Source organism: Paramormyrops kingsleyae, chromosome 3 (genome assembly GCF_048594095.1).
Source record: "Paramormyrops kingsleyae isolate MSU_618 chromosome 3, PKINGS_0.4, whole genome shotgun sequence".
Taxonomy (NCBI): Eukaryota; Metazoa; Chordata; class Actinopteri; order Osteoglossiformes; family Mormyridae; genus Paramormyrops; species Paramormyrops kingsleyae.
The window spans coordinates 20,592,711-20,617,274 of NC_132799.1; the positions used below are offsets into that span (position 1 = coordinate 20,592,711).

General features: G+C 46.0%; 3 protein-coding genes across 20 annotated transcripts in view; 2 read left to right on the forward strand and 1 right to left on the reverse strand.

Moving 5' to 3' along the window:
• The window catches only part of ninl (ninein-like), a 58,422-nt gene extending 54,919 nt beyond the window's left edge, over positions 1-3,503 (forward strand). For all 17 annotated transcript variants that reach the window (XM_072709805.1, XM_072709808.1, XM_072709806.1 and 14 more), the window contains 7 exons: positions 34-147; positions 232-378; positions 1,392-1,541; positions 1,826-1,939; positions 2,231-2,440; positions 2,556-2,669; positions 2,816-3,503. In XM_072709805.1, the coding sequence (XP_072565906.1) occupies positions 34-147; positions 232-378; positions 1,392-1,541; positions 1,826-1,939; positions 2,231-2,440; positions 2,556-2,669; positions 2,816-3,007 (1,041 nt within the window). In that variant the 3' untranslated portion in view covers positions 3,008-3,503. The remainder of the gene's footprint in view (positions 1-33; positions 148-231; positions 379-1,391; positions 1,542-1,825; positions 1,940-2,230; positions 2,441-2,555; positions 2,670-2,815) is intronic.
• Positions 3,504-3,525: 22 nt separating this feature from the next.
• Positions 3,526-6,480, reverse strand: gins1 (GINS complex subunit 1 (Psf1 homolog)). Its single transcript, XM_023821451.2, has 7 exons — positions 6,171-6,480; positions 5,877-5,941; positions 5,659-5,757; positions 4,654-4,744; positions 4,245-4,361; positions 4,028-4,102; positions 3,526-3,841 (listed from the first exon to the last, which is right to left on the reverse strand). The coding sequence occupies exons 1-7, from the start codon at positions 6,243-6,245 to the stop codon at positions 3,773-3,775; spliced, it is 591 nt and encodes a 196-aa protein (XP_023677219.1). The 5' UTR covers positions 6,246-6,480; the 3' UTR covers positions 3,526-3,772.
• A 9-nt stretch (positions 6,481-6,489) lies between these two features.
• abhd12 (abhydrolase domain containing 12, lysophospholipase) lies at positions 6,490-22,243 on the forward strand. 2 transcript variants are annotated; one of them, XM_023821449.2, is made up of 14 exons: positions 6,490-6,702; positions 7,360-7,540; positions 15,491-15,612; positions 17,728-17,833; positions 18,186-18,305; positions 19,343-19,373; positions 19,484-19,529; positions 19,684-19,813; positions 19,898-19,935; positions 20,717-20,796; positions 20,970-21,052; positions 21,315-21,393; positions 21,767-21,894; positions 21,997-22,243. In XM_023821449.2, exons 2-14 carry the CDS (start codon positions 7,362-7,364, stop codon positions 22,028-22,030), a joined length of 1,176 nt encoding a protein of 391 aa, XP_023677217.1. In that variant the 5' UTR covers positions 6,490-6,702; positions 7,360-7,361; the 3' UTR covers positions 22,031-22,243. The 2 variants fall into 2 exon arrangements, with proteins under 2 accessions (XP_023677217.1, XP_023677216.1); XM_023821448.2 differs by lacking the exon at positions 6,490-6,702 and having other exon boundaries at positions 7,157-7,540.
• The last annotated feature ends 2,321 nt before the right edge of the window (positions 22,244-24,564 follow it).

Here is a 24,564-nt window from a genome sequence, read left to right on the forward strand (position 1 = left end):
GTTACCTACATCTGTTGCCTTGGTGAACTGCAGCTCCAGAATCTGCCGGCCATGGAGTCAGAGCTGGCTGGGCTGACGCTGAAGCATCAGTACCTGGAGCAGGAAACGCGGAGGCAGCAGAAGGAGCTGGAGGAGCACACCATGAAGGTGAGGCACTGGGGGGGGGAGCTGTGTTAAGCACACTGTTCTTGCTCTGTGACTGACCTGTGCAGTGTGTGTGGGTCCTGACAGGCTGAGCAGCTCCAGGAGTCACTGTGGTCCCTCAGCACCGAGGCGGAGCAGCTGCGCTCTGAGCTCCAGGCTGTTAGCCTGGACAGAGCTCTCCGGGCTCAAGAGTTGGCGTCCCACCAGAAGATGCTGCAGGAAGCCCGGGACAAGGTCAGCGCTGCCGTTTGTGAGGTTTCATTGTTACAGTACAAGCTGGAGGCAAGAGGCCACTGGTGTTTGCTGTGATCAGATACATCCTACCAGTCAGATTAATCACTGAGGGAAACGCTAATTACCATGCCCAGCCCAACATGCAGTAAAAACTCTGAGTATTGAATCGAGCTCCTGCATATCACTCGGGGCACGGAAGGTTTTACTTAGGACCTCAGACATTTTTCCTGTTATCGTGGAACTGCTGCTTTTAGGATTATCTGGTGACTGATCCATTAGTTGTCAGTCTGATACTTCTGCTCTGAATAGGGAGACTTTTTGTGCTGAATTGCCTATTTGCCCGGCTAGCTGGCTGCTTATGAGAGATAATGGGGCTGCGTGTCACAGAATTACGAATCTGCCACTCAGCTTTTCCTCTCCATTTTTGTTCAGTCTTCCCTTCTGTGTTAGTGTCTTAAGCATTTGCCTCCCTCCAGCCTCTCTTAGTTGCAAGATGTTAATAGCTGGCATTGGATTTGTTGTGTGTAGTGATGGTCTTTCTAGGATTAATGTACAGTTCTAGTCAAAAGTCTGGACACACTTACTAAAAATCATTTGGTTTCCAACAAGATAACCTTGATGTGCTTAGGTTTATGTTGTTAGTATTATTTTGCGAACAAAGGAGATGGAGTGCCGTGACATGACCTTGCTTCGGTTTTCCATTGCAAAAGAGCTGGCTTGGTAAAGGCGTTACCAGATCTGGAGTGACAGTGACATAAAACCCAACAGATGCTTCTCTGTTCACACGGTGTACCTCATGATTTACTACGTGCTAATGCCCGCTAGCAAGTCTGTGAGAATCCCTATCTTATGTTACGGCTTGCATTCTTTGCAATGGGAAATCCAGTAGTTCGCAGTACAACCTGGGTATTGCTCGGCTCTTGGTGCCAGTGGAAAAGTACTGTAAGAACAAGGTAACCAACTAGTGCCCAGAACTGCTGGATGTTTTAATGTTGATGCGATCTGTGCTTCAGGTGCAGGAGCTGGAGGCCACTGTGGAGAAGCTACGCAGTGAGAAGGAGCAGCTGAGCTGCACTCGGCGGCAGGAGGAGGCGCAGGAGGCCCAGGCCCTGACAAGGGAGTGCCAGAGCCTCCAGTCCCAGAACCAGGAGATGCTCCAAAAGGTACTGCAGCCCACCACTAGTGCGAGGAGCTGCTCTCATGTTCACCGATAGACACATTGCAGACTAGCAACGCTCATTGGCTCTGAAGGAACAGAGCCGAGTTTGAACACATGCTATTAACCCCTCACTGTCTGAGCAGCGTCGTAACATCTGACCACCAGGATATCCACAGCAAATGGTGACTAAGTAACGATTCAGCTCCCCAGTGACCAGCAAACCAATGACTCAGGTGAAGGACTTAAGCATTACGGCTGTTTTATGCCTTGGCCCCGTGCGTCTCCCAGGTGAGCCAGCTACAACTGCAGGAGGCTGAGGTGCAGAGGGTGACCCAGGAGAGTCTGACACTGAAGGCCAAGCTGGCCCAGCTGGAGAAGCAGCTCCTGCAGCTTGAGGACCAGGTTAGAGTTAAAATAGCAGTAAATGTGTTTTTTTAAGATATTGTGAAAAGGGCTAAAATATTTATGAATGAACCATAAATTAAAGCTAACTTACATAATTTATGCAACCAACATACAGGCACTCAGCCTGAAGTTACCATAGAAAATCACCACTCCTGTTTGAAGTTGAATCATTTTGTCCAAACCCTCTGGATTAGGGTTAGGGTCACAAACTTTACTCTTCTCTATCTTGCTTGTCTGTTGACCTGTGGTACAGTAACCGTGACACTGTTGTGTTCCCCACCAATGCAGGGCCGGCATGCAGACACAGCCCTGGCCCTGGCGCAGTCACAGCATGCCTGTGAGCTGCAGCTGCAGAGCGAGCGCATCAGCCAAGAGGCCCAAGAGCAGCTGGGGCAGCTTTACACGCAGCTGGCCGGGGAGAAGTGGCGTGGCCAGCAGCTGGAGGAGCAGCTAAACCAGCAGGCCCGGCAGGCCAGTGTGCAGATGAGCCTGCAACAGGTGGGGCCGCAGTGTGGGCATTGGCTGACCATGCGCCGGGGGCCTGTGATGGGCTCAGATCTGTTGATGGCCGGTTATGGTCAGGATTGGAATACGTTTTTACTGTTATGTTCAGGAGCAGTATGAGAAGGCGAGGAGACTGATGGAGGAGAAGATTGAGGAAGTAGAGATTAAACTGAAGAATGTCCGTTTAGTGCTGCAGGAGAAGGTGAACCAGCTCAAGGAGCAGGTAAATCCCAGGTTAGGTCAAGTATTACACATGTCATCAGCCTAGAGTATTTATATCTAAATCAACAAATGACTGGGGGGGTGAGCTGGAGGGGGGTTGCAGACTTACTGAGAATCCCAGGTAACCGTTACCCTCACCCACCCCAGCTATGCAAGAGCACCAAGTCAGACGTGCTGCTGAAGGAACTGTATGTAGAGAACGCACAGCTGGTGAAGGCACTGCAGGTGACAGAGCAGTGGCAGAAGAGCGCAGAGAGGAAGAACTACCTACTGGAGGAGAAGATCGGTGCCCTCAACATGCTGCTGCGGAGGGTGGCCCCTGCTGCCTTTAGCACGTAGCCCTCGTCAATGTAATGCTCCAGAATCTGAAGCCTCAGAGCTCTGACGGTGCAGCGATGGATGACTGATACCGCAGTCATCCATCTCTGCAGATTCATATGTTCACCTGCACAGCATAGAGGCTCCAGCCACAGAAAAGTATGATGTCATACTGCGATGGCAGACAGCCTTAATGTGGTTTTTCCTCATATTAGAATCAGTAATGTGGCAATAACACATTACCTAGCTCAGTATGCTGCCTGCTTTCTTAGGGTGAGCAGAGGGCCGTGCCCCTGACTGTCATCACTACAGCAGATTCCCTATGAGTATTTCACGGGCCAACCAGTATTTATGAGCCAGCAGCAGTTGTACCTTACTCCACACTTCTCTCTGGCAAAGAGAACCGATTTTTAAGTGTTATTTAATTTCTGCACCTATGAAATGTACAGTTTTGATACAGTCCAGCTGCAGCATTTTAATCTTGCATTGTTACTGAAAAATAAATGTTTGAATAGTATTTAACGTAACTGGCAAGCATGGAGAATGTAAAAACATTTTATTAGAAAATATCAAAGTGCTACATACAAGAAGCAGCCCAAAGTCAGCGCAAGCATCATCTTTCCAATAAGTTCTCCTTTCACAGATGCAGGTATTATACAGTTGCAGATATGTCAGAAAACCACAAATTCTTCCTGTTAAACACTGATGGAGTGCAGGCTGGGAAATGCCTATTCTGCACTTGCTGTGACATTTCAGTAGAGTAAGGTGAGAGCACTCCTGACTGACTCAAGAGATCACATGCTCCAGTACTCCTTGACGAATCAGCTGCTCACACTTCCACCGTGGAAGAAAGTGCTATGAAGGAAGAAGGCAGAACTTGTATACTGCAGCACCGACCTTCAAGGTAATTAGGTAATGAATAACTTTACCAAATCCATTTCACTGAACCAATCAAAATAATCAATTTGTTAGGAGACTAACAGAACAGATAGTGCTTTCCTTTCATCTCAGTTTCAGGGGACAACTCTTCCATTTCCTCACCTGGCTGTTTTTCTTCAGAAGAATGATTGTGCCATCATCTATTTCAAACTCTCCATGGTCCTTCAAACAACGAACCTGTACGGAACAAACAAAATAACAGGGGCCAGAAGCTTAAGCACCCACAAAGAATGAAAAGGAAAGATGCTGGTTGTCTAGGGACCCCCCCCCCTACACTACTAGCTACAGAAACTAGCAATGATACACAACAAGTTCTTACCTCTATATACAAACTCTTGGGTGGCTTCATGTCCTGAGTGATGTCAAGGCCTTCCTCTCCCCCTAATGACCTCATATACATGGCCAGGGACTTCTTGTACTGGTTGAACCATTCCAACTGGGAAGGATGTGGAGCACATCACCAGTTTATACATACACACATACATGTACATTATATATGTATATATTATACACACACACTCATACATATATATATATATATATATATATCCAACTATGTGGGATGTGGAACACATCACCAGTTAAATATGCATTGAATGTAGTACCAATGATCGGCACAGCATTTATTCAGGAAGTAGGAATTCTTGCTTCATACTGCACTCCCATTACTATAGAACTGGGTGGAAGGAAAAACACCTTCAATGCTGCTTAATGGAATTGATTCTCACCTCCTCTGCACACATGTGGAACCGGATAGATGCTGGCAACACACTTCCATACTCCCACCTTAGTGCTCGGATGCGCAGGAGTCTGTCATAGCTGGGGATGGAGGTTGGGAGTATGTAATAGCAAAAAAGGACAAGGCAGTCACATTAAAAACTAAAATACATTCCACATCAGTTCATTCCAGGGGAAGATGTACTTCCTAATAGGGAAAATACAAAATTTAAGGTCTCGATTGTCAGTAGTTTTCTCAATTTCTTTTTAGGAGGTGGGGTGTCTTCAGGCCTTTTTCTAGCATTTTGTTTTGAGGGCCCATTTACAAACTGCAATATCTAGAGAAATACTTGAGGTAGGCCATTTAAATTTTATAAGGTAAATATCTGGTACTATTAGTTCTGGAGATTAAAGCTTAAATATGAACAAAACAAAAAACATTTTCATCCAACTGACATTTTTTGTCAGTTAATAATTATATCCAAAATTTGTGATGATCAACCATATCATTAGGGCTTTCACATTTTAACTAGTATATAAGAAGCACTGTGTGAAATTTAAGCATTACTATCTGGAAAGCATTGCTTTTTACAAGTGTTAGAATACACACTTAGAGGCCACAGTACACAAATACAGAGATATTTCAAAAAAATTATTTTGGGAAAAATAAAGAAAACACCATCACAAATCATATTCAAAAAATCACAGTACAGATATTTACCCTAAATTCTTTGAAAGGCCTAGCTCAAGTATTTTTCCTAAATATCGCAATTTTAAAATGGCCCATCAATACACAATTCTAGAACTAGGCCTAAAAGCAGCCCCATCCCTTAAATATTTTTGAGAAAACTAATAACAAGAGACCAGCAAATGTGTACCTGTCCTATTCAGAAGCATATCTTCCCCTGGAATTTCTTCAGGTAAATGTGAGGTGGTCAAGTATGAAGTTATTCTTAAATTTGATTAATTGAGATGTAGTGACCCTTGGCGTAAAGGGTATACCGCAAAATACCTACAGATAGGCTGCGACACAGCGCTGGTTTCTTAGCAGACAGGTGTGCCGGAACTTAATAGTTGGAATCAATTCACTTTTGCCTTCTGATTTTGCTTCATTCCTAATGACAGAAATAAGAGCAACGTCAATAACGTGACAAAGTATGCAACGTATATTAATATGATACATAGAAATTATCGATAAAACAATACGCGAAAATAAAAGCGAATTAACACTTACACATCACTCTGATTTTGTTCATATAACGCCTTCATTTCATCAAGTACCTGCCGAATTCCATCTTCCTGTGTGGGAAGTAGGAGGAATCACAGCAAAGTCAATGTATTCCGTGAAATTTGAACCTAGTGTTCGAGAGTCATGAAATCTTCGGATCAATAAAGTGCATTTATATTTCTGTATATACAACTGTTTTGAATACAACTGTGTAGTTTAAGACTGTAATCATAATACGTGGCAGAAGAGATCGGTGAAATAATACACCCCTGACGCATCGGAAAAGCACGATAAACTCACATTGAAGGCAGACAACTGCCCATCTCCCAGGAGGTGAAGCTCCTTGATCAGTTCAACTCCCTTTTCACAAAACATATTAGAAACTCGCCGATTTAAAAACCTCAGCGGAAAAGGGCTACCTTTCGAAAGGTAAATAACTATTTATTCTCGCAAGGAGAATGAAAGCAGAAATACTTTCCCTAACAGTGTAAATGTAAATACCACACAATTTCGCGGCAGAATTCTAATACACAACGTCGACGGAAACTACGGATCCTGTTACAAGACAAACCGTATCAACGTCCCGAACCGTTTGCAAAGTAGGTGTGTCAATGGTAGAGCCACTCTGTCAAACTCTCCGCGTTATTCCAAAACCCTAAAATGAAGCGATTACTCGTGACGGACTGATGACCGCGATTAGTAGCAGTTATCAGTCGATGTATTAACCGCCATACTGACGGGTAATATTATATTGTTTCTCTAAAATATTGTTTTAAGTTAAATATAATATAGGTACACAGAGTGTTCATCTGCTTTATCGACTGACTACAAGGTAAGGCTTGTGTGTTACGTGGAGTGTGAATATTTATGGATCGCTAGGGTAGAGTATGAAATACCATGGGACAACACAGACAGGAAAAATAGCACAGTATGAAGATATTTCTCTGATATTCAGTCGGTTTATCATTGAGATTACAGAATGTTGATAGAATGTACAATTGCTGTAATTTTCTACTTAGCAAAACAGTTCGCAAACAATCAGTACTTTTTGTACTACAGTGAGTTTTTATTGACGTCTTATATTATTGTACCCATATAACTAACAAACACTCAATAATACATTGCGTTAAATTCGCGGAAGCAGCACAGTAACTTCCTACGAGCCGAAGCCCCGCAGTGCCGCTTGTGCCCCTCACAAAAATGGCGGCGAATCGGCTCTGATTGGCCGAAGCGCAGACTTGGGCGAAAGGTCGCAACGATCAGCTGGTCTCTGCAGATACCGGGATTCCTGTGAAACGATGTAGTGAAGTGCTGAGTGTCAGCTGCGCTGCTGGAGGAAACAGCAGCATCGCGGCTGCCCTTGTAACACTTACCGCACTATTCAACGCTCGCCCACGTACCATACAATCGCAGTTTTTTTAAAAAAGATCATTATCTCTGTTGAATTTATAGTGTCTTTTCGCTTCTTAGTTGCTCCTTAAAATTGCAGGGATGCGAAAGCGGAATACTTCTGTTGCCGCGGACCATGACAGCTCCCTTACTAACACGCTACTGGACACAAGTCGGGGTCTGAAATACTGTCAGACGAAAGGGGAAGGCGACCAGGGACCCGAAGCTGCCTTCGATCCGGTGGATCTGGATTCGCAGAAGGAGATGGGGAGGAGAAGAAGGTAAGGCGGCTGGACCTAGAATGGAGAGAAAATCGCTCACGCTTTTCACGGGTTAATGCAATTAACTTCTGCTGGCTATTGCGTCGTGTAAAACTTGCCCCATATATTTAGATACCAAATAGCACATTTCATTGAAACCATGCTATTACGGGATTTGGGTCTTTAAATTATGCCGTAGAAAAATGTTTTACGCATTTTCTGCCTTTCTATCTTTAGAAGTTCATTTGCTCTCGCTGCCGGATACGAAATGTGTCATTGCCTTATCAACCGGTTACTCGCGTAAGCGCAGTGTTTAATGATATCGTCAAGAAGCTGATAAATCCTTTCGCAATATATATAAAATGCTGCCTCGTTCTGAAGTGCCCACGTATTTTGGCGGTCCAACGACTCTGGCTGGGGATGTAAGTATTGTACCTTTAAATACAGTTCCTTGTTGCAATTATAGCGTTTTTTTTTTTTGCATTTACACTAAGCATCATGTAAATCTAAAAGTGACAACAGCGTTCATTAAAACTGAATAGAAATTATTGGAAACGGGGCACACGAGGGTCTTGGTGGTGATTATAATTTACTATAAAGCAGAAGCAAATGAAACATTGTCATATCTAATAAGCGAAAAAGCACTCGTCATTAAATACACCCAAGATAAGATTTCTGATATTAGCACGTTTTCATCGGGGTGGAGTGGGATAAGAGTATTACCTACGCCTTTGCTAAGTGTTTTGGTGGACTCATCTGGGTCATTATCTGAACATTGATCTATCATGAGCATATTCAGAATAACACTGATCCTTTCAGTACTGTAGCCTTCACGTTGTGAAGCCTTTGTCTGTGATGCTGGTACAGCCCCACCTGGAAAAAAAGGTTTTGGTTATTTTTTTAAATTTAGTGAACAGAGGATCTCCAGGGATATGTACAGTACAGTAAGCACCTCCTTCTGAAGAGTGATTTTCCATTTCTCATTTTTCAACTGTCTAAACTAAACATTGTACTTTTATTATTTTTATTGAACATTTTGTAATGGGATGCAATGTGAAGACATTTTCAATGATATGGAGGACAGAGTGAAAGACAGCAGGGGACTAACTTTCAGTCTTGCAATCCTATGGCTGGCAGTTTATAGTAAAGACCTTACGTAACTACATATTTAATCAGACCATTAATTTGGTGGCCAGATAATTTATTAAGATGCTGAGAATTTTGTGAGTAATTCCCTTCTCCAAGAGTGCTACTTATAGTGTGGTAAAACATAACCTACAAGCCTCTGATACAGTGCTGAACCAGCCTCTAGGGCACTCAGGTTACTGTGAGACCTGGACACGTTCAAATGGGCCCCTTGAACATTAGTTAACTTAAATAATATTTTGTCAGTATCTGTACATCCATCCAGCCAACCATTCATCCATCAATTTATTTGTTGCATGCCACTAGCTAATACCAATTTTCTTTGCCTCCCCAACTGTTAAATGTATACAACTACAGCATGTACTTTTAGAATGGGTGAATGACAAAAGGATTAGAATTATGACACAACAAACTTCTAATTCACATGAATTATAACTTAAAGCCTTGGGATAATAAGCAATAAACCACAATATACAATGTAACACATGAACAACAAAGATAGGAAAAAAGAATGCCTCAGTCAGACAATCAGCAACTACCAGCACCACCATTCTAACCAGTGTGCCTCATGTTGAACAGGGAGATAATGTGGGAAAGGAGCCCCAGATCTTCCTAAACTTATTTAATGAAGCACTAACTGTAAACTTATTTTCTTCCAATCTGATATAGCATAAAATCTTTAATCCAACAAGAATAAAAAGGAGGTGCAGGTAGCTTCCGATTAGAATTAGCTATCTAGCAAGTAGCGTGACAAAAGCAATGACATTCTTTTTAGAAGCAAGAAGCAAGGGTAAAAGGGGAGTGACACCAAATAGGAACATTGAGACATTTGGTTCTAATTCTTCTCCAAGTACCTCTGAGAGTGTTTTAAAAATGTCAGTCCAATAATAAAACAATGATGGACAGGACCAAGACATATGTAACAAATGTGCTGGAGATTGCTGACACCAGTCACATACTGGAGATAAACCTCTGTAAATCTTAGTAAAAGCAGTTGAGTTTTAGTATAATACATGCAGTGAGGAGTTTTGCGTTGAATAGTGCCCTGTCAGGCATAGATACATTGGTGTACATGCCTAACAAATTTCCCTCCACAGCTCTTCAGGTCTTATTTGCCCAAAATCCTCCACCCAAAGAGCTTTTAAGGAGTCTAAGGGTTCAGAAGGCAAAGAATGAATCTGATTATAAATGATAGGGATTGAACCTGTCAAAGTTGAAATTGGTGTAAGAGAACCATCCAAAGAAGTCGTGCTCAGCATATTTGGATTGGGTATTGTGAATCCATGTGAAAGCCAATGAAAGGATGCAAAGATATTGTTGTGATAGAGGTCATTTGTCATTTAAAGAAACATTTTCCCTCTTTGGAAAAATTTACTATTGTAATATTGTAAAATGTATTATCTTCTTACCTCATCTTTTTTAGCCAGCAGCAGCCACTGGTCATGTCAGAAAGCTAAAAACTGAGTGGGGGTTAGGCATTGCAAAACATGGTCTCCAGCTGGTACTCTGCTGTGGAGGTTGATGCAGGACAGGAGAGCCAAGGTAACTTGAGTAGGTCATGGAATTGATCGCAATTAAGGCAAAGGCTGAAGTGCTTCAGTGCAGGTTGAGGGCCCATTCAAGCTCAGTGACTCGCAGCAATGAATCTCCAGCAGATCAGAGCTCCCTGGTGTTTCTGTGTGATGAGTTTGGTGCCGTAGACAAGTATGCCTGACCAAAAGGCACTGCTGTACTGTATCGTCATAAAGCAGGGCTCTGCGAGGACATAAGCCCCCTTCGTTTCCCTGATAATTGGAAAAGTTACTTAGTGGTTATGTTACTGGCCCAACCTCAGTATCTGTGCTTTGAATGTACCACCTTGCACTTCCCTGTCAGGGTGCATGGCAAGTTCTCCAGCACAATTGTAATTAAGACTTGAGCCCAGTCTTAATTAGCATGTGTGTCTGACCTTAAATGCTGACCCTTATTAGGGCACTGCAGCCTTCTGGCCGTCGAGATTTGACACGGTCACCTCGCAAAGCTGATCTCAGGCAGTGGGGGGGGGAGTAATCCCACAGGAAGAGGCGGCAAGGCACAGCACGGGACTCCTGAGAGCTGGAGACAGAATGAGGTTACCACTGACGGGAGTGTAATGAAGCTGGGGATGAGTATAGAAATGTTGCTCCTCCTGGTGTCAGCTTTGCGCAGTAATGCCCAGCTAAAATCTTGTAATTTTTTTTTCTTCCCCAATGCATCACACTGACTGGGGATGGTTGGCTTAAATATGTGGCTGGTTTCATTGTTGGTTGATAATTACAGGATCCATTATCCAAGATGTGGCGTAATGATGCCATGTTAGTACTGCTGAACCTATGGAGATTGGTGAGGTCAAGGGTGATTCCCTGAACCCCAGGAAGGCGGCTTTGCCTAGGGGGTATTCAGTTTGGGTCCTCTGATCTAACAGGCCTGACATTTGTATATGTTGCCTTTTCAGCATCCTTGTGAGAAATGTTCCTTTAAATGCATAGATGCTTTGGAAGAAAGGATTTTGGCAGTTCCCCATGCTAATGACCGCCTTAGGGGAGCAGTCTCCTCTTAAGCAGAACTGAAACCCCGGAGTATGTTTGACGCTCTGACTGTGGTGAGTCTTTTCCGTAGCATGTCTGAGTCACTATGTCTCACCCGCTCATGTCAGGATAAGTCCAGCCCGACAGGCTTATTTTGTGCCTTTTAATAACAGGCTCCATGAGCCGTTTGGCTGTGTTGCTGCAGTGGCCATCTGAATGGACATCCTTGGCCATCACACTATTTCTAGGTTCACGCTGACGCCTTTTGCAAATGAGGATGTTGAAGCCTAATGCAGAGGAAAGTCTTTAAGGATAAAGGCCATTAACTTTTATGGGCATCCTTCTCAGAACTCCAGGCCCTGGAGTCTGTCACGCTGTCACGCTCATTCGCAGGCAGCGTGCCGCACCCGCATGATAATCGCCCATCCTCTGGGGAGCTTGAGAAGTAGAGGAACCAGTGGCACAGTGCTGAGTTGTCACGGGTTGTTACACGCGGGCCCCTGCGGGAAGACGGCTTGTCATCAGCAAGGTGACATTTCAGCTATTGTTCGACCTGCCTGGCATGATGCCAACCCCTCTCGAGCATAATTCTGAAAGATTCTTATGGGATATCAGTCCCCTGAAGTCCTTGCTGATGTCTCTGTCTTAAGGTGATATGGGTCCCCCCTCCACACAGACTTCAATCTACCCCTGACAAATGATGCCCCCAGTCTACATTCTTGGGTGGCGAAATGGGGGCGGAGCCCAGGTGCGTTTAGTGACACCTCAGTGTCACAGTGTGTTGAACACTTGCCACTTAGTCCTTGCATTCTGGTGTCCCACAGTATTGACTAGGGATCCACCACTCAGTTGTCAATAAAACTAGCTGAAATTAAGGTTATACTAATTAATTGGCATTGATGGAAAACCCATGAATAATGTGTCCTTATACATTTATGATGAGGTCAGGAGCTGTCTCACTGAAGATACTTCCTATATTACAAGTCACCACTATGTCAGTGTGGTAACGACTCTGGGGAAAATGTTTTCGATGTTAGTTTGATTTGCAGTGATTTGAAACACAGCAAGTGACGGGGAAGAATTTAGCAAAAACAACAAGCAAAAACGGACATCTACATGACGTACAGACTCTACCTTTCCTACGCCTAGCCGGGAGGAAAAGGACACTGCGCTTAACTAATGCAAAAACAGGCACTAAAGGGGCAGAGGATAAGACTACCAACAAACAGTGAAAAACACATATGCTGAATAATGAAGGAGCCAAAAATGCAGAAAGGGCTCCAATAACAATCTGTACTAATAGTCACATAAATAAGTGGCTATTGACTATGAATGGAAATATTGCATTATATCACACAGGTCTCAAAAGTGTTTTGTTTTTTATTTTTAAGTATGAACACGGTTTATTTGTAAGGTGCTTTTAAAGTACAACATTTGCTCTTTGAGAGCTCAACATTCTTATTTACTTGTTTTCAGGTTAACTTGTAAAGCTGGCTTGTTTCATATTAAAATTTTAAAGCTGTTTTAAAGAGTTTTTGCTGTTTGTTTGAACTTGACAAATTACACCAGGCAGCAGAGCACTATTTAAAGCTATTTGTGATTTTAACCTTATACATGTGATTTTTTTAAACCTTATACAATTATAGTAACTGATATTATGGGTCATCAGAATTTTAAAATCTGCATCGGGCCCTGGCACTGGAGCGTTCCTTCAGTCGATAAGTAGGTAGCAGACCCTGGGTCAGGACCTGCATGGTGACCGTTAACAGTGAGTGGTGCCATGGTGTCCTGTTGGCTCAGGATTTTGTCCTTGATCCATGCTGCCCTACAGGAGGTGGAAGAGTTGTTCCTGTCCACTTGGAGGGTGTGTCGCTTTGATTGCTCGTTCGCAGCTGCCCATCGGTTGTGCCACGGCTTTCGTACTTTTCCTTGTTCTGTTCTGGGTGACTGGGCTAGGAGGAGAGGATAAACACTTTTCTTAGTAACATTTAAGTTTTCCCACAATGCTCAGTGATTAAGGTCATCTTGACAAATGTTTGAATTTGCACACCAAAAGTCATCAGTGTAGGAAATGATGTAATGCCGAAGATGGGGCTTCCCCGGCATGCTGTTGTCTAACCCTCTGGGTCTCCTCTGCCACTGGGTAGCAGGGAGCTGAAGCTTTTGAGAGCCTGATTACAGTGCACTGTGTCGTTTTACGTTGACCTTTGACCATTTACCCTGGCCTCACTGCTCTTTGCCACAGATACCCTGAGTTATACATAGTGTTTTAGGGTTAGACAGCTCTGTACAAAGCAACTGCAAAAAGAAAAAACCCAGGAATTCACATTGCAAAATGTATCCTTTTGTCAACACATTTCTTTGTCCAAGAGATCCTGTACAGGAATCAACGGCTCACCTTTAAGTGATCAGCAGAATAGTCAAGGTGTGTTTCCAGTGTGGTCTCTGATTTGTGGGATCGTAATGGGCCTGCACAGCCCCAGCCAATGGCGTGGCAGTGTGTCAGCTATGCACAGAGCAGCTAATGAATGTTAAAAGCCGTGTGGTGGTTGTGGCTGTGACTGTCTGGTCATGCCTCTTGCTGGCGCCACACTCTGGCATCGGATGAGCCCCGCCAGCGGGCGGCAGGTACGCGTGACATGCGCCGGTTGTCAGGGTGATCAAGCTGCTCCGCAAAGATGCTGACAGTAGGTTGCTGAAACACTTCAACCGTGTATCTGCACCTGCCCCCCCAACCCAATCTGCTCTGCTGGCTGATGGGCTCTAGCATAGAGTCTCTGCGACTGCCTGGGACCCACATACTGTAGTGTGAAAATCTGTGGTCTTGTTGTTTTAATCTAGTACTCTACTTAATTTGTGTTGCATATAACAATTTATGTAATGAAGGAAACATGTTTTTTTTACCAATCAAAATCACTTAGTCACTTAATCCTTGGGCCAAACCCAACTGTTTGGGGTTGTGTCATCTAAAAAAGGTTTATTTGGCTCATACGGCAGTCACTAGCTGTTACCTAGCAACCCCGAAAACACTGGGGAAGGCATTGTTAAATGACATCGCTTAAATGTCATTAATGACAAAGACACTAGCAAGCACTTGACAGTTTTTGAAACATTTCTCACATGCTTATTTACATTCCTTTTACATTCTTGTTTACGTCTATTGCTTTTGAATTGTTGTTTTCAACTGTGGGCTGAACAAGAAATCAGTTATCTCCAAGTAAACTGGAATTCTTGGATGTTTTGAATGGGAAGAAAAAAATGTAATAGTCGTAACTGACTACTAAAGTGTTGCCTTTAGTTTTGATGTCCTGCCTGCTTGTTTCTGGTTAGTATGTCAATACATAAACAAAATGGCTTCTCCTTGGCCTTCTTTTGTTTGAAGCAGATCTGTCATACAGCCTCTTCAAGTTGGGCTGCATTCGGACTCTTTCTGTGGGTTCACTGATCTGAATGTATGAGAGGACATTGTGTTTATTTCTCTTCAAACGGTGAAGGTGATTTGGAATTTGAATGCTTTAATTGTTGATAAACATGCCGAATCGAGCCAAAATGACTGGACAGCAGCATGGCTGGAGCCTTTTTTTCATTGTTCTAGAAGTGGGGAGAACGTAATTGCTGCCATGGAACGAGGGAGAGTTCCAGTTGGCCTTCATTTGGGGGAAATGTGGCATCCTCGTGTGAGCAGTAGGAGGTCTGTCCCTCAGGGAGCGCATGGGCTGTAGGACAGCACTCCAGGTGGGCAAGGTGGGCCATTTCTATTTCCACATGCAGGAAAAGTGAGAATCCCCCCATGCACAGCCGTATGGTAGTGAAACACGGGGAGGCAACCGGCTTCCCCATTCGGCATCTATTATCTCACACGGCGAGGGTGGTCAGTGGATGCCTGTTTCCTAGGGGAAGGAGGCTCCCTGGTCTCGTCCTCAGGGGTATCAGTCAGCAGGCCACGAAGTGGGAGGGTGCTCGTCATCAGGGTTAAACCTTGGCATCTGGCCGGGGTCTTCCGTCATTGTCAAGGCAGCCCGTCGTCCTGTCTACGTGCCCCCCCCCCCCCTGCCAGACTCACTGTGTCAGGAGGCAGGCAATGAAACTGAACTGAATCATGGTTCCATGAGCCTTTTTCAGACATGCTGGCACCATTTCAAAGAACAAGAATCAAAGGTTTACCGGCGGAGTGTGTGCATCATGTCAGAAGGAGGCACTAGGAGTCACTAGGAGTCACTAGGAGCACGCATGCCGGCCGGCCCCTGACCTGCTGTGTGTCTGTGTCTGTATGCTGCAGGTCCGGCATGATCCCCCGGCTGAAGCGGATCCTTCTCTGGCTGCTGTTCATATACTTAGCCATTCCCATCCTCGTCAAGCTCTGCCCATCCATTCAGGCAAAACTGGTCTTCTTAAATTTCGGTAAGTAAACTTCACGTCACGCATCCGTGTCCTGATGAGGAACGAACGCTTCTTTTAAGCACCACCCGGAGATGATCTAGTGTTTCATTTCCTATTTTAATCAACTCTCATTTCTTGAACTTAATGTCGGAGCACAGGGGTGCTACAGCGTTGCAAGATTTTTGCTCATTGCTGATTGGCCGTCTCTGCGAATGAGCAGTTCGCGCCGCAGTCGCCCATCTGCCGGTCTTTCCCTATGGGCCGCATGCCCCCCAGCGCTCAGCCCTGCTCTCTAGGATGCTGAGCTGAACCCATGTATCTGATGCATGCGGCGATCCCTGCGTCAGCATGAGGTCACATGGGTAGTTTCAAGTTCACAAAAGTGAGAGAAAATAAGGGGACATGTGAGGAGTGGAAATGCCACACGGCCCTGGGCAGGTGCAGGGTGGGGAGAAGAGGTCCTCTCTGGCCCCGCCCCCCCAGCTGATGCCGGCTTTGGTTGGTCAGTGGAGGGAATAACTCTCAGAATGGAGTGAGTCTGCTGGGGTTTGAGCTTGGAATGAACAAACTTTTAATAACAAGCAGCCAGAATCCAAGCATTTTGCGTACTTCCCGTTCAGCAGCCGGCAATCTTTGCTGGTCACTCGGCTCAGTCATGCGACATTTAGTTCTGTTATTTGTTTATGTAGAGAGAACAAATGAAAATGACTTGGGCTATTCCTCTAATGCCTAAATGTCCTGGGAAAGTGTCACATGCTGCTCTGCTCGCTGAGACGCTGAGCACTGAGGGCTCCCCATTTCTCTCTTAGCTTTGACTTGGGGACGGTCGGGATGGTGGTAGCATCTCGAGTTGCATGATAACAAAAGTGGGCTTTATCCGTCAGCCCAAACACCGGTTTGCTTTGGACAGTGAGTCAGACGAAGCAGGAGCAGCAAAACTTGTTTTACCGGATCTTTACAAACATCTTAGACATTTACACTCCCCTCTCTGTTTTGATTTGTAGTTGTCTGTCTATGTGTTTATGCTTTGGTAGTGATGGTCAGACCATATTTATTTAGCCGATACTTTTATCCAAAGTGATGTACAATTAAGAAAGCAGGGTCAGCCAACCCCCAGGACTGTGCCAACCCTGGGATTTGAACCAGCGACCTTCTGATCTCCGGCACACATCCTAACCCAGAGAGTATCACACTGTCCCAGTTACATTTTGCCATTTATGAAAAATGATGTGCCCGTGTCTGTTTTTGAAAAAGTAACCTTGAGACAAAAATGTATTTCCGGTAACACAGATAAACACATAATTAACCTTTGTCTGGTGTCATAAGAAAGGCCCCCAGCCCCAGAGGTGGCTCTGCCTTGCTGGATGCTCATCTGTCCCAGACAGAAATTAAAATGGCTCAACTGGACAGTGGGTGGAAATATTCTCTGCATTGTCTTTGAATATTAAAAAGCTGACCACAATGATATCACCATAGCAATGACAGCCGCGAGTTCATCTGTAAAATTTCATTGGTAAACGCATCTATGTCTCATCGGTAAATGGCTGCGGCTACAATCTGGCATCACGTTATGGGTGCGTTGCTGTGCTCATCTCAGCCAGGGCACCATGGTGACCGATCCCAGAGAACCACAGGGGGTGGGGGGTGGTGCCATTTCTCACTGAGGGGTGCACTGCCCTGCATCCGCAGGGACTGGTAATTACTGCAGTGACCTAAAACACAGGTGTTCGGGAGCTGAAGGGCGGCCCTCGATGAGCATGCTCAGTGAGGTGAGGATGCAGTCAAGGCGGTGGGCTTATTTATAATGCACCACCACTGAATTCTGGGGGAAGCCTGCCAGTCACATGAGCCCCTGTTTATCTAACTTCCCCTTGCAGAGTTCCTTTGCTTCTTCAGTGTCACGTTGCCTCCTGACCGGCCAGAGGTCATTTTCAGCAGTCAGACAGCCCTTGGAAGCTAATCTCCTTTGTCCCCTTCCAGTGCTCTTATCATATGTTTTTCTGATGCTACAATGGATAAAGCACTTGGCCTGATGTTCAATTAAGGTTTCAGAAATAGTTTTGTAAGCAGACACTTAGATGGCGGTCTGACTGTGTGCCGGCTGATGCTGGTCACCACGGCGCCTTTTCCCTGCAGTGCGGGTGCCCTATTTCATCGACCTGAAGAGGCCGCAGGACCAGGGCCTGAACCACACCTGTAACTTCTACCTGCAGCCTGAGGACAGGGTCAATATCGGCACGTGGTGAGTGGACCAGGGGTTGCGGGAGTTCTGGAAGAGTCAGAGCAAACTGGTACACAGCTCATGGCCTACAAGGGGCCGCTGCATTTCAGGGGTACGCGGGGTCACCTGGGGTTATGACCATGTGGGATACACAGTCAATGAGTATGGGAAGGACGGACTCCAACGAAAAACCCTTCTACCATCAGGGGTCCTACACCATGGATGGGGACACAGAGTCAGATTAGGATGACATGAGGATGCTGATGGTCTCAATGTGTTTCAGCTTATTGCTCTGTTCAGTGAACGATGTGCTGAATGTTGTAAACGCACCTCATGGCTGAAAGTACCCCTCCCCACCCGCACCCCCCACCAGGCACACGGTCCCCGCCCAGCTCTGGAAGGACGCACAGGGACAAGACTTGCAGTGGTTCGAGGGCACCTTCCAGTCTTCGCACCCAGTCATCCTGTACCTGCATGGCAATGCTGGGACCAGGTAGGCCCAGCCCCTTCCCCACCACACTTGATCTACTGCAGGCCTGTTGATATTTCCAGCACTCATTTTCGGGCAGCTGTGGGCACTGGTCATTTTTTTTTGACACACTCCATTGTCCCCTTGGTAGCGCCCCCTCCCACACGTATACCTCGATCTCACGCTCGATCTGCTTTTTGAAATTTCCAGACACGCCTCAGCCTCGTGTGCGTCGACACCCAGCCCTACGCACCCCCTGGTTCACTCAGCTCCCTTTCACACCAAAGTCCAGGAACCTGGTTCCTTGTTCCGAGTTCCTTGGTCATCTCAACAGGAACCTTCTGTAGCTTCTGGCCACTTTAGTGTGTCACTTTCTTACTGTACTACAGGAACTGGGACCTATATCCTAAATAAGCATTGGAGATGCAAAAAAAAAAACTTGCATGGTCTTAAAACTCGGGACAAATTCCATATTTCTTTATATTTTATTTATGCGGCCCGCAACATGTTCATAATTCATTATTAAATCTCACCAGCAAATCAATCTTTTGTTTTCCACAAAATATAAAACAATGTAACATTATTCCACTGATAAGCACTGGCAAATTTCACTGTCAGCACCAGCAATATTAGACAGAAGAGTATTGGTTAAATTTTCCGATGCAGAAATATGGAGACTCAAGTACAAAAGTATTCATTAATACATTAAATGTAACTGAATACAAAAAGATCCATCTGCTCAATTTTTTTACCACTACTTCTGTCTCTTTTCCCCGTACTCCACCTAACTTCCAAGTTAGCGCCGGTGCTTGTCAACCGATCAGCAAAGTTTATCACTTTAAACCCCACCCCAGTGAAAAGGACCTACTCTGGAGTAGGGACTAAAAAAGGTTCAGGAACTGCTTCAGATGAGCTACAATCAGATCAATCTTCTGTGGTGGGAATGCAACAGAAGCTCCTGGTTCCTGAAAAAGATTCCTGTGGTGGGAAAGCATCTTCTGAGACACACTCCTGTTATTTTCCTAAATTTCCTGTTCACACGTTGCTTCTGCCTCTTGCAGGGGGGGAGACCACAGAGTCCAGCTCTATAAGGTACATACTTGTCTAATCTTCTGCTAATTGCTTTGCTGGGCGGGTGGTCCTATTTAAGTACATTGAAATAATATACTCTGTGTAAAGAGAATATTTTCTGCCCCCCCAAGGTCCTCAGTTCATTGGGCTTTCATGTGGTTTCGTTCGACTATAGAGGTAAGAGCATCATTGTTATATTTTAGAGTGACATGGGTGACTGTGAGTGTTAGTGTGTGAACGGAGAGACGGCTCGTGTTTAGCATCATCAGGCCCTTCAGGGGTGGGGGGGGGGGGCAGCATCGTATTAGTGACACTGTGTTTGTTCTTTCAGGGTGGGGTGACTCGGAGGGCACCCCCTCGGAAAAAGGCATGACCGCAGATGCACTCTTCCTCTATCAGTGGGTGAAGAAGAGGATTGGGGAGAAGTCACTTTATATCTGGGGCCACTCATTGGGCACGGGGTGAGTGGGCAGGGGGGGCTGATCCTGCGTCACAGCAAGGCTGACTCATTTGACCAATGAGATGTGTCCATTTCTCTTTTCCAGGGTTGCTACAAACCTGGTCCGTCATCTGTGTGACAAAGGTAAGTGTGTGGCATGAGTGTATAATGACTGAGATGTGACATGGATTCAGGGCCCATGTGGGCCTTCTTGGAGATGGGAGGTCAACCACTCAATGAAACATTCCAGCAGCATTGATGTACAGGACAATTTTTTAACCATGTTGCAAAGATAGACCAGTGGTATGTTAGTGGCGCTAGATTGGGCCCCTTATCAGAATCTTTGTGGGTCAGGTTAAGAGGACTACCCCTTTATGGTACCATGTACTGCCTGTCATACCTCAGGTTACAGACAAGCTCTATGAGGGTGGGGCGTTTGGCAAGGACAGTATATTCAAATGCAAGGGCAGGATCACTGTAACCAGCATGTTTGTCTGCCATTTTCTAACCCAACGATCACGCAGTAGGCTGTGAAATTATGGTCGTTAAACTTTCATGTTTCTTTTGAAATTGACAAAGGTGAGCAAGTCCTCCGTTGTTTGGCCTCGTGGGTGTGGTGCGGCACATAGGTCAGCCGTAAGGTCACTTAGAAACGGGTTCGAAGAAGGGCCGGTGTAACCAGACACTGATGCAGAAGCAGTGGAACAAAGTTAGCCGGTGAGGCTCATCTCCGGTATCGTCTTGAGTTCCCTGGAGTTGAATTTTTCACGCTGCCAACTTTAGGTCTCCCGTGAACCCAGGTCTTCAGAATGAATCCTGACTGTTATCAAGGGGGATCTGTGATCTTTTGGGGCGGCGGGACAGCTGGAGGTTTCACCGCATCTGGTTTTTGGCTGCTGGTGACCAAATGGCCGTTTTGTTTCAGGGACCCCGCCGGACGCCATGATCTTGGAGTCTCCGTTCACCAACATACGGGAGGAGGCCAAAAGCCACCCTTTCTCCATGGCAAGCCATCTCAAACCGTCTGTCTGCCACACCCCAATGGCCTTCGCTCTGAGCCAGCAAGCAATCCTCTGTGTCATATAAGCCTGTGTGTCTGGGGTCCCGCTTACCTGACCCTCAGCTAGAACAGGTCACGCTGAGTTTGTGTCTTAAGGTATCTTCTTTTCTCATGCCAGGTTTACAGATTCCTGCCCGGCTTCGACTGGTTCTTCCTGGATGCCATAACAGCCAACGATATTCGGTTTGCCAGCGACGAAAAGTAGGTTGGCATCTTCATTCTCCACCTTTGTCTGTCTCTGTGCACTTATGATAACTACTCCACTAGACAGAAGGGCTGCTCTTAGGCCAGTGGACTACCTGACACACACACACACAATCATAACTACTGAACCAAGTAGCAGGCTGATTCTGGGGAGGCCCTAAGGGACATTACCACCCCTCCCGAGTGCTTGAACCATGTGCTGACCGTGTCTCCAGAGGTCACCCCTGGGCTAACAGACATGTGACGTTGTTCCCTCCAGCATGCTGCACATCTCCTGTCCAGTGCTCATTCTCCATGCAGAAGATGATGGTGTTGTACCCTTCCACCTCGGCAAGAAGGTTGGTGCTTGGATCGCTATTACAACTCTCCATCTCACGACCCATCAAACGTACCTAGAGTCATCTGTTCACAAGGGTAGAGGCTTGTTGTAGTTAGGATTAGAGTTATGCCCGTAGAAATGACTGGAGAGTTTTCCCCATAGAAATGAATGGAAGGTTCCTACAAAGATATAATTGCAAACCTATGTGTCTGCATGTGCGTGTGTGTCTGTGAGTGTGCATGAACACATCAAGCTTCTTCATCTGCTGCCCAAATCCACTGTTTTTAAAGAACACTGTCACTAACGTCCCCATAAACACAGCTCCCATTGTTCAGCAGGGAACTTCACCCAAAATGTGCCAGTCGCATAATTCCACTGTCCCCCCCCCCCAGCTGTACAACATCGCAGCCCAGTCCACAAGCCTGAATGGGCACAAGGTGCAGTTTGTCCCCTTTCCCATGAGCCTTGGCTTCAAGCACAAGTTCATCTACAGAAGCCCAGAACTGCCACACATCTTGAGGTATGCTGCTCTAACTGTGTGTGTGTGTCAGTGTTTTAGTGCCGCTCTGTGTTTTATATAAACACTGCTGAACTCACAGTTTTTATCTGTTTTTCTCCACAGTGACTTCTTAGGCACAGCCCTTCCATATGTGTAGCTGAGCAGAATAAAGGGCTCCTGGCCTCCATCTCCAGACGGACGGACGCACGCACGCAGACAGACAGACAGACAGGCACACGGACAGATGGACGGACAGACAGACTGACAGACGCACGCAGACAGACTGACAGACGCACGCAGACAGACTGACAGACGCACGCAGACAGACTGACAGACGCACGCAGACAGACTGACAGACGCACGCAGACAGACAGACGCACGCAGACAGACAGACAGACGCACGCAGTCAGACAGACAGACAGACAGACGCACGCAGTCAGACAGACAGACAGACAGACAGACAGACGCACGCAGTCAGACAGACAGACAGACAGACGCACGCAGTCAGACAGACAGACGCACGCAGACACAGTCAGATGGACAGGCAGACTGACTGGAGATGCCCCATTCCTTTTGTTTAGCATTCCTTTGAGAAACTAAATGCAATCTGGTTATGAACAGCTATGGCAGAGCAAGGAGCTGCTTGCTTGTCATGGTTTATAGACTTTGGGGTGGTGGGGTGTGGGGCGGAGGGCAAAACATGAAGTGAAAAGAAATATGCAGCAAACTGGGGAGACCTACAGACACAGGCCTCTGACGGCAACATGCATTATCTGCAGGGTTGGGGTTCTGCAAGGAAGTGTTGTATTCATCTGAGGAGCAGCTTGATAGTCATACAGACTTTAGTTTTACATTTCTTTTTGTCCCTTCACTGTTTAAATGATCTGATTTTAATGAGCTGATGATCCAGGCAGGGCAGGCTGACAGTGTTACACTGAACGTTTAAGTAATGAATCATGTGACCTTCGTTTTGCTTGGTGGGTTCTAGGGTTTCTAAGGGGGGTATTCATATTTCAGTTTAGTGGAAATTTTTATGTTACTATAACGGTGCAGTCGGCTCAGTTAGCTACTAGATTGGTCTGGTTCTCAAGGTAACCTCTGCTTGGGGGTGGCTTTGTGGCTTCTTTGCAGTGTCAGCACCCCCCAAACCCCCCGCCCCCTGCGTGGTTGTCTTCTCTCTGTTCACAGGACGCCTGCAGAGGATCAGTTTGTGTGGAATCGAACAGGAAGCAGGCTACTCCTGTTATCTGAATCCGAATCCGCTCCCGCTGGCTGCCAGCAAGGTCACCGCTCGCTAGCCGTTATTTATAGGCAGCCAGGGCAGTGCTGCAGTACCGTCATGGTGCATCCATCTGAAATGGGCTGGGCCCGGGGGTGTGGTGGCGTGTAGGTGCAGTAGTGCCAGATTGAGGCTCCTCCCCCACCCACGTGCCCATGGTGTCCGTCTGTGTCTGGCAGATCATTAATTAGTATTGGGAGCTTTCTGCATAGTCACCTCAGTGGTAAAACGATGCCAGCGAGGTCTAGAGCCGCCTAGCCCTTTCAGCCAGGTTCCGGGGGAAGCCGTCATGCTCGGTAGGCTGGACAGACGGCGAGTTCATTTGCGAGTCCAGCCACAATGGCGCTGTTCCACGCTGCAGGTTTGTCGAAGACGCAGTGGCCAGACCTGTGGGATTCGACAAGAGGGTCAATGTCCCTGCAGCTCGAGTGAAACGCATATTCAGCAGTGTGGCTGAATTTCACTTATTTTAAGGGAACCAGCTGATACTAACTGGTGTTAACTAGTACTACAGAATGCCCACCTAGTCAGAGTGGTTCCTAGAAGGACATTTGAAAGGGGGGCTTCTTAGACGAAACTCTTAATGAAGTGTAAGTGAAACACACTTCTTTTTGTGCTGTTCATTCAGCTGCCTTCAGCTGCACATTCACCCTGTTTGAACCCTGTTGCCATTTCCTTGTCCTCTCTGGAGCTACAGCTTTGGCCCGGCTGTTATTTACTTGCATGTCATTGGAAACGGCTGTGGGATCATCAGACAGGCCGGAGAGACGAAAGGATGATGCGATCAAAGAGGCGCGTGCCACCCGCAGGTGGGTTAGCCAAGCAAGTCACGTCAGATGCTAATCCCCTTAATGTATAACATCTGATAAAGGATTCAGAGAAGTAATCAGTCAATTGAGGGTCATTCTCAGAAGAATCTCCAAACAGCCTACCTCCTCTGGAATGCAGGACCTTTCATACCAAAACGAGTATTTATGCCCTTTCATAGTGTCCTGTTACTGCTCAATGTGAATGATGACCTTTGGCATATCTCGAGGTACTTGCATCCTGCAGCGGTAGTGCAGCTGGAGATAGGACCACGTCGGCTACCGCTGCCGCTGCTTGAGCAGACTACTGTACCTCAATGGTTTTAGCAAGATCTGCCTACATCACTGAACTGTTAGTCTCTACCGAACCATCTCATCCAAAGTTATCTGATGAGTCCTGCAGCTCTATCAAGCTTTGTAAGATGGATCTGGTGTGGATCTGCATGACAAAATTACACCATTAGATAGCAGTTGTGCATGCAGATGTCCCCTGAACGTTTGACTGGAAGGTACAGCCAGTTTCTCGGGCTGGCACCTCTTTGGAAGCGGCTTTTCAAGTGGGAGCCACAAAGAGAAACTTTGTGGAGTGCCGTTCCTTTGTTATGG

What these genes read in the sequence shown, in the direction of transcription:
- gins1 (XM_023821451.2), bottom strand. Translation starts at nt 6,245, where the DNA reads ATGTTTTGTGAAAAGGGAGTTGAACTGATCAAGGAGCTTCACCTCCTG. An exon ending in TCCACATGTGTGCAGAGGAG is followed by an intron (nt 4,362 to 4,653) that starts GTGAGAATCAAT and finishes CATCCTTCCCAG; the next exon opens with TTGGAATGGTTCAACCAGTA. An exon ending in CCAAGAGTTTGTATATAGAG is followed by an intron (nt 4,103 to 4,244) that starts GTAAGAACTTGT and finishes TGTTCCGTACAG; the next exon opens with GTTCGTTGTTTGAAGGACCA.
- abhd12 (XM_023821449.2), top strand. Translation starts at nt 7,362, where the DNA reads ATGCGAAAGCGGAATACTTCTGTTGCCGCGGACCATGACAGCTCCCTT. An exon ending in CATGGCAATGCTGGGACCAG is followed by an intron (nt 18,306 to 19,342) that starts GTAGGCCCAGCC and finishes TGCCTCTTGCAG; the next exon opens with GGGGGGAGACCACAGAGTCC. An exon ending in CCGTCATCTGTGTGACAAAG is followed by an intron (nt 19,936 to 20,716) that starts GTAAGTGTGTGG and finishes GTTTTGTTTCAG; the next exon opens with GGACCCCGCCGGACGCCATG.